The sequence below is a fragment of the Amblyomma maculatum genome, chromosome 8 (genome assembly GCF_055883805.1).
Source record: "Amblyomma maculatum isolate TAMU_Amacu chromosome 8, ASM5588380v1, whole genome shotgun sequence".
Classification (NCBI taxonomy): domain Eukaryota; kingdom Metazoa; phylum Arthropoda; class Arachnida; order Ixodida; family Ixodidae; genus Amblyomma; species Amblyomma maculatum.
In genome coordinates this window covers 25,926,027-25,934,902 of record NC_139351.1, presented here as the reverse complement: position 1 = coordinate 25,934,902, position 8,876 = coordinate 25,926,027, and the positions used below count along the sequence as shown (strand labels likewise).

The 8,876-nt window shown below is 44.4% G+C and overlaps 1 protein-coding gene across 1 annotated transcript; it reads left to right on the top strand.

Annotated features, from left to right (window-relative positions):
* The first annotated feature begins 6,490 nt into the window (after positions 1 to 6,490).
* LOC146180772 (uncharacterized) lies at positions 6,491 to 7,907 on the top strand. The gene is made up of 2 exons (XM_084577825.1): positions 6,491 to 6,716; positions 7,822 to 7,907. The coding sequence occupies exons 1-2, from the start codon at positions 6,491 to 6,493 to the stop codon at positions 7,905 to 7,907; spliced, it is 312 nt and encodes a 103-aa protein (XP_084433951.1).
* The last annotated feature ends 969 nt before the right edge of the window (positions 7,908 to 8,876 follow it).

Below are 8,876 nucleotides of genomic sequence, written 5' to 3'. Positions count from 1 at the left end.
CAATTCAGTGAAGTCTTTGCCAGGCTGCGTGAACACCTGTACAGGCATTCTGTTTCCCTTTTCAGTCCTGCTGTCAGTTATTAATATGTCAGTGTTTCTTGTTGTCATCTGTTTACATTTGGCTGCAGCACACACTAATGATTGTGAATACATTGAATAGTTCAAGGTAGTAATTTTTTTGACGATGTGGATGTGGAAAAGCAATATTAAGGGTGCTTGCAACTGTTTACTCAAGACAGAACTGAGCTTCACAGACTCCGAAACAGTGCACTGAAATGGCACTGATCACCACTTTGCAGATTTTAAGTGTCTTCTTTTGACAGCATCTTGGATACAAGTTTTATGAGTGCCTGCTGCTGCTCAATGAATATGCGGCGCTCTTCACTACGCTCCCGCAGCTCGACTTCCCTTTGATTTCGTCGTTCTGCAGCTTCCTGGGACCGTAGCTTCCTTTCCTTGGCCCTGTCTTGCAGGTCCATTTTATGAAGGCGCCGCTGTATGGCAGCTTCTTGGAGACGAAGCTCTCTGTCCTCAGCTCGCTCTTTGCAAGCTACCTCCCATTCTCTTGCATGCCGAAGCAGCTTTTCGCGCTCTAAAGTTAGGCGATCGCGTTCAAACGCCAACCGCCTCTCTTCAATGGTCCGCTCTTGTTCTTTTGTGGTCTTCTCAAACTGAAGCCTTTTTTGAAAAAGGCCAAGTTTCGAAGCTGTCGCCTTTTTGTACCTGCATGTAAAAAAGGATGCAACAACATTGATGCTGTTGATGTGTAGTATTCATAAATTAGTCACTGACTGCCAACAGCAAACATATTGCAAACAAGGAATGTAGGAGGATGCAATAATAGAGGAAGAAGTAACCAAAAACGATAGATGCACAATACTCGCTTCTTCCTGATGATCTTTGCACTTGACTCAGTAGGTACACATTGAACTAAACTGGTTCATACCACTTGTTAAAACTGTGCAGAGAGGTAGACAAGCTGGAGACAAATGAGTGCCTTGACTAGGGAAAAGTTTATTCCACATGCTCAAGATGGGAAGCATTCCTTTTTATGCTGAGGGACGATGTACAAAGTACTATATACGGAGAGCAGTGCGTGCGAAGCAATTGATCAGCGAGCGCAGTTCGAGTAGGTGCCATACCTACATGTTTCTTGCTTTTTGCAAGATTTTCCACTTTTCATTTACAATGCCATTGTTCAGGTTACCAAGTCGAGGTTCTGAAATGAAGCAGTGCCGAGCAAATTATTATTGAGGGTGGAGGGGGGTAATACTTCTGAGCAGAAGAAACGTCCACTAGTCGAAACGTTGGCTCGACCTGCAAACTGAGGCGTATCCCATTTACCCTTGTTCAGTGCTTATTCATTCTGTCACCAGCCACTTAAGATCTTTGCAGCCTGTCAAAGCTGCCCATACCGCAGTGGCCCATCTGTTGCAGCTAAGAAAGGAGGGCTAAAAATAAAGAAAAGCCTAAAGTGCAGTGAGGAACCACAGCACAGAATTGCTGGTCATCAGAAATAGGGAAAAAATTGCAAAACAAAAACTAGTCATAACGTAGGTTCTATGTCGCGCTTGTTGTCACGTGACCCTCTGCGTCTGATGTGCAAAGATTGAGTCTGACACAGGCATTGACAATTGGTCTGAAATTTGTGATCCTTCTCTTTACACTCAGAGGGCTTGCATGCTTTTTCATAGCACATTGCAGCAGATGCATCTTAACCACGAATTTGACTCTCCCGGCACTTGCAGTTTTCAAAAAATCTGGGAGCAGTAGTTGTAATCATGCTCCATGCCGACCGCGAGTATCCCTTCCAACGGTAGCAGTGCTATTATTACGAGATTTTCAAGGGAATTTTTAGTTTTTTCCTCTAATCCAGGATCAGTTTGAATGAAGTTGTGCTTCTGAAATGAAAAACAATCCTCGGAGGCTACTTGGAGTAGAAGCTCGAGTCTAGGTTTGGGTACGAATATAGTGGTCACTCTTGTAACATGTTTATAAAGGGCACTCAGACCTGCCTTGTTATAATTGCTACAAGCAGAGATTTGCAGACTGTAAGCAATGATGCAATGTTCATAAATATCTTTCAACTTGAACTTGTTATGTTTGTCTCCAGATTCCTACACTATGCTAAAGCGATCGCAAAAGCTAGTAAATAAATTGGAAGCTCTCCTGGAGGCTCCAAGACCTGAAGATGTGGCAACGGCAGAAACAGTAAGCATTTGCTCTTTGAAAAATATCTCTGATAGTTAAGAAAAAAGTAAGAACACTGCCACTATATTCTGTTTCACAAGCTGTTTGCAGCACTACAAAGGTTAGGCTGATCCGAGCCAATCAGGATAGCGTACACTTCTTCATTGTGTTCGTGCTCACCTGTGCCATCAACGGCGATAGGAGCACAGTCACGCAGTTCAAGCCAACCTGATTGGCCCAAATTGCCCTTACTTTTGTAATTCTGCAAACCGCCCAGTGTGGATCCTCAGTGATGTCAATGCTAGAGCAGGAAGCGGTCACAGAAAAGAAATGCGATTTGTGTGGATATATGTTTGGGTGCAAACAAAACTTTTCTAACATATGAGAGACCTTTCATGGTGATAGTTCCATGCACAAGTTATGCAGTCAGAAATGGTTTACTACGTTCAGTGCATATTAGTGCTAACTGTAGTTGGTAAAACTTGAGGCTGTAACAGAGAACTTGCCCCCCAGAGCCTTCTCGCTACCTTTCTGAATGCGACCGATAAGCTTCCTTTGAAAACGTCTGCTAGGCAAAAGAAATTGCTTGTTTGTTTGGAGCAAGATCTAATAGGCAACCTGCAATGGAGTTTGCTGAGACATGTGGCGCCACCTGGCGGCCGACGGGAGCTAATACTGAGGCGGCGCAGAAGCTAACGCTGTATATATTGCGGCCGCTGTGTTCCTTCTGCGTTCGCGTTTTGTTATCCCAGTGAGTGTGATTTACACATTTAGTGACTTCAGTGGTCTCGTGCGATGTTTCTACTACTACGGATGTGAACAAGAATAAAAATAAGCGCAAGGGCGGCGAGAAAGACTGCCACAATCACGAAGGAAACCTAAGCGTACCGCCTGCTGGGAGAACCTGGGGAGAATGATGAAAGAAGGAGATATTGGCTGCGAGAGAGTAATGTAACTGAAATTCGTTTTGTTATGGGGCCATTGGCGTACAGACACCAAGAAGCTAAAATAAGACGATTGCCCGTGAGCGGAAGAAACGGTATAAACTTCTGGCTCGGGGAGTCGCACGCTGGTTGGGGCACACTACTCAGTACGCGCTCCGCGCTGTAAAATTTGGCGTGTGCTGGTATATGCTGTGGAAGATCGAGTGGCATACGTCCAGAAAAGCAACAAAGCCGTGCAGCTAGCATAGTATTCCAGCCGGATTTCAACGGAGGCGAAATAAAAACAAAAAAGAAATGTTCGTGGATCTGTGAACCGGATTTCTAATGCGGTGTCTATTCGCAACCACAAAGCCAAAATATCTTCAATACTTGCAATTACAGATTTCAATAAGCATATTATCTGTAAATTAGTTCTTAAGGTGCTGAAAAAGTCGAAGTGGCGGAGTGTATAGAGGTCCGTGATACTGTGTACGCTTAACGACCTCCTTTACGCTTTGCCATTGAGTGCCAGCATTATACCCGTCGGCTTTCCCCAAGATTGAGGTACGGAGGTATGCCAGTTGTAGTTGTTGTTAAGAGCTTTATTTTATCAACGGTGTAGGAGGCCCCCTACTCCCCGCCCCCGGCACGCACAGTTTTCGTTGATGACGCACGCTACAACCGCGTAGTGCTTGCAATCGCCACATCCGTAGCGGGTACCGCACTATGCCTCCTTCCGCGGCACTGTCGAAAGGTGCACAACGAACAAAAGTGTTCGTCATGGTATTAAACTGTAAAGCAAAACCGCGAGGAAATTATTATGCTGCTGTAATCAAACAGCAAGAATAAAAAAAAAAACAGAAATGGCGATCAATCTCTTCTCAGGTTCTCTCTGCACTTTCAATGTTTGGGTATGAGGTGTGAACGCAATAGGTAAATGAAAAGCTTCGTTTACAACATTTTTCATTCACTTAATTATTTCTTAATTCATCATCACATATCCGACTGATGCCCTGAGAGAATAAACTTCGTTAAAAAAAAATCGTCTGCTCACGCGAAATTCAAAGCTGTGCGCGCGGGTGTTCCGTTGCGAGCGGCACGCACTTCGCGGTGACGTCGACACCGTTCACGTTTTAAACATGAGCATTCTCGAACAGGCGGTGTCCTTTCGTCAGTATTGGTTTTCGGAAGCCTTAAAACCGCAGAAAATGAGAGCCGAGATGCTTCCAGCCGTACCGCGCGAACGCAACCCGACCGCGCCGGCCTACTCAGATTACTCGGCGCCGCCGTTGGCGGCGCTGAACGCTGCGCTCCACTAGCGCCACCTGGCCACTGCAGGTTGCCTATAGAGCTTGAGCGAATGGGAACTAACCAAGGTTGTAAAATGCTTTAAGGAGCATATGTTGCTTGTAATGGGAATACAGTTTTGTTCTGTAAAGGTTTGTCATGGAACAGCTCAGTGTGATCGTCTTATGGTAAGCCCCCTTCTCATTTGACCTGAGTAAAATAAATTGCGAATTGTTAGGGAGAGTTCTGGATTGATTTAGGTTAGCATGCGGTGCCAGTCCCGAGAGTTGCAACATTTTCATGCAGGTCATTACTATTTTTGACATTGGTAATTACAGGATAGATAGCGCAGTGTGTTCATAAGCAACTTGGGAGGCTTGAAAATTGGCGTGTAAAATGGTTGTTAGGTCATTGTTAGCAAGCCAGCAAAGTACTGCATATTCAGGGTGCATTTAAGAAAGACTGTCTTGGAAAAAAAACGCTAAAAATGTAACTTTAGTTAATGATTTTTAGTTAACGAAGTGAGAGGTCCGGATCCCTTTTGACTCGGGGCACATGCACGTCAGAGCCGCAGAAAAAGTAAAAAGAGAGAAAGAACACTGCACAGTATTGTGACAGCCTTTAAAGACCTTGGTTCACTACAGTTCGGTTGAGCTGCTTCAGGTGTCACCAAGCCATGGTAATCCAATGTGCCAGCCATTCTGATTTCAGGACTAAACAGGTGTCTCAGCCAGTTACAGTCAGCTGTAGTAGGCTGTGACAGTATAATTAGGACAGTAGAGTGGCGAGCTACGCTTGGTGTTTCTGTGTGCGCCCCATGTGTGCCAAAATTGTGGCTGCTCTAGCTTGAATCAATGCCTGCAGGATTGCACCTGTTTCCACGGTACTAAAATTGTTTTGCCTATCTCTCAGGTACTCTGTGGGGGCGCTAATCGATTACCCATTGAAGTTTTATCTTTACCGATTGCTGTTAATAAATATTAATGCAGATAGTCTTCTGTAACTGTTGGAATACCAGTTTTAATAGGAAATGCACATATCCTTGCAAAATGTGTCTGTTAGAGGGTATTTTGGCATCGTGATAGCTAGGGGTGCTAAGCTGCTAGCTAGAGCCCGAAAAGAGCATAGGAAGGGATTGGCATGCAATTTGAAATTACCAAAGACTAAAATGGCTGAACAATAATTGAATTAATGTGAGCTAGAGGATGTGACGTCACGCAACCAGAAGTAGAGCCGAAAAAGGGCATATGAAGAAATTGTCGTGCAATTTGAAAGTATCAAAGACTAAAATGGGTGAAAAAGAAGTAAATTAAGCAACTAGAAGCAACCAGAAGCAACAAACAGCAGCATTCGTGCTTTCGCATTACGCCAATGCAGATTCTTCAGTGCTCTTTAATTTTATGCACATTTATTTATGTGCATTTAATTTTATTTATGTGTGCATGGAGGGTGGTGAACAGGTATAAGTCTCCTGTATGCTAAATCTCTTTATTGGGTTGCAGTGGATGTTACATATAGACAACAAGACATAGCTTTCGAAGCACTAAATGTCGACCTCTCTTTACTGGTGGCTGCACACCAAGTTGCAAAAAAAAAAGTGGCAAGAGCTATATTTATGACAGATTCTAGAAGCAGGCCAGTAATTGTGAATGAAAATGTGTCTGGCACTTGAGTTTTTTATTGAGCATGAGTCCAGACACATATTTGACAGCCAAAGGTAAATTGCCTCCTGTGTGTATGCTGTTTAGATACGCCAAATTTTTACTTTTCTTGTCAGTGCTTTGCTTTCACACCTATAAAAAATTGTGGCTGGTCAATGTCACCTTGATGTGTTTCCTTGCTTTAAGCATCGCCTCTAAGAGTGGAAGTGGTTCTACTCATACATTTGCAGTGTTATCATTTCTAGCCTATGACCGCATTTCACAAGCCCCTGTGCTGTCACTGTGTGCCACAGGTGGAGTGCTTCAGATGAAAACTTATTGATGTTCAACGAACTACGAGCCAGATTAAACCCTAAGGGTACTGAGTGATTTCTCGCCTATTAATAGCAGATGTGTAACTATGTAATTTTTTGTGCTTGTTTCTTTTTTATGCAGGTTGACATTGGGAATGGAGTAAAAGTTGAAAAGTCGACGATCGACCGCTTTGTTGTTCGTAGTCAAGGACTTCCGACAAAGTTTGCAAGAAGCCTTCTGAGGCAGGTCTTTACAGAGGAAGAGATGAAAGGAAAATCCTTGTTTGGGAAGGGCAGCAACGCCCATAAAGATGGCACTCATAAGGACCCTTTGGACCCTCTGCGGCTCAACGCTGTGCTAAGTATGCATTTGGGGGGCCTTTGTCATTCCTGACTTTTACTTTTCCTTCCGGAGTTCTGCACAGAACATTTAATGCATTGGTTAATGTATTAGTTCCCTATTGCAAGAACCAGCGTCTTCCAGTACGAAACCAGTAAGATTTTCGCCTCGGTTTTGCACTGGATCTTGGGGGGGGGGGGGGGTCTGCAATAATCAATGGAGCAGTGACGGGAAGACACTCGTTGCACCGGTACGATGGGAGAAAAGCGCTGGGATTAGCTTTTTGAAGCTGGGTGTGTCGCTGGCATCCGCGATGCACTGAGAGAAGCTCTTTATGTGTGCTGTAGACTGCAAAACAGGAAGTCCCAACGTTATAAATGCTATCATGACATCAAATGCAAAAATCTTGCAAAGGTTTTCAGTTCTTGGCATGGCCAAGTTAGCGAAGTGAGCAAGATTAAGAGGTGCAGAGTTATAAACGCGCTAGGTGCTACTCTTTTTTTTTTTTGCTTTTTAAGCTTTTTTTATTGTACTTGAGGTGCTTCGTTACTTTTTAGCTTTTAATTTTTATCCTAGGCCTTTTTTTCTCCGGGCGACCAGTGCCACCAGTGCGGAGCGTGCCATTATGCCGCGTCCCAGCGCGCCCAGTCTTCAGCGTCATACTGGGCCCATATTCAGGTATGGCGCTGGGGCACTGGGACCCAGTAGCGCTGGTTTTTGCAATAGGGTTGCGACTCCTGCAGGCATATATAACTTCACAAATTGAGTCGTCCTTGTTCTCAAAGCTAGGTCTGCAGTGCAAGCAATAAATGGATGCATTGAATGTACGTGTTCTTGCATTAAATGAATTTTTTAGTGTCCATTATTTAGTGCATTTACTTCTTTTTTAGGTATTGTGTAGCGACTGTGTATTCGTGTGTATTACCTCTCTTTAGCAGTATGTTGCTGGTATACAGTACCTGTGAAGTTTGGTACTGTAGAAGTCATCTTTGCATGGGTGCAGTTTTGATTATTGAATTTGTGCAGAGATCTATGATAATATGATGAAGTTTGTGAAGTGAATCGATGCGGCATGAATTTTTTTTTTTTGCTACAGCCCAAGCGGCAAACTTTTTTCTTTCTTGCAGGCTACACCTGCAGCCGATTCCCGACAGCAACAATGATACAGCTGAAGAACAGCCTGTCGTCGATGTTAAGTCGTGAAATTAAATAGAGGGCACGGACTATGTGTGGGTCTATCTCTGCTAGCCAGGCACCTTTTGTTTTGAAGGATTTATTATACATTTCCAAACAACACATGGGTATTTATATCTGCATGTTTGTTTGCAGCGACCAAAACATCGGTAGCCACTTTACACAACCCAAACAGTTAAACGTCCTGCTGCACTGGCAGTGTTTACAGGGAGCAAAATAGCCGTACAAAACATCATGATGGCAACAGGGGAGCATCAAGGATTCAAATGCATAAGCTCCGTCATGACAGAAAGCACACATTAGCCTGCCATCAGAAAAGCATGCATTAGGAACACACTAGACTCACGGTGGCCAATATGGTTTTGAATGCCATTAGGAATGCATGAGGAAAGCTCACAAGACAGTCATGAGACATACAAATGGGTCTAATGTATAAAGTCACCGGAGTTTCTAAAGACACACAGTGCATATTTTCTTAAGGGCTATAGCAATTCATGTCCTCGCGGCGCGCGTTTACCACAAAATGGTCTCACATGCGTTTTTCACTGAACGTGTCAGGTCTGCGGTGCAGGGATCTGCGTCCAGGGCTGCAGTGTAGGCTGTGGCAGCTGCATCCCTGGCCAATACCGCGGAGTTCCGCTCCGCAGCCCGTGTGGGCGCTGTCAGTGGACGGGCACAGGCAATCTTTCTGGTAGCTCTCGTTTTTACTATGTGGCCGTGTTCTTTGGCGATATCAGATATTTCTTGCAGCAGCTCCTTTTTCATGATACTGCTCTTCCGTGCCTGACCTGCACGTGTAAACACCATCCTTACGCACTGCTGTCAGCTGGCGATCATAAATACAAAGCTCATATCACGAAGGAAATATTATGCAAGGTTTGAAGAAAATGATGGCAGCGGTACGTACTTGCGCAGGTTTGCCCGGTCGTTGTGTTGAAATTGCCCCAGCAGCAGATCGCATCGGTCGCGTATTGCGCGCGGCGTAAAT

Excerpts from the sequence above, each read along its gene's own strand:
- LOC146180772 (XM_084577825.1), top strand. The coding sequence starts at position 6,491 with ATGCAGGTTGACATTGGGAATGGAGTAAAAGTTGAAAAGTCGACGATC. Across the intron at positions 6,717-7,821 it reads GCGGCTCAACGCTGTGCTAA|GCTACACCTGCAGCCGATTC; the intron begins GTATGCATTTGG and ends TCTTTCTTGCAG.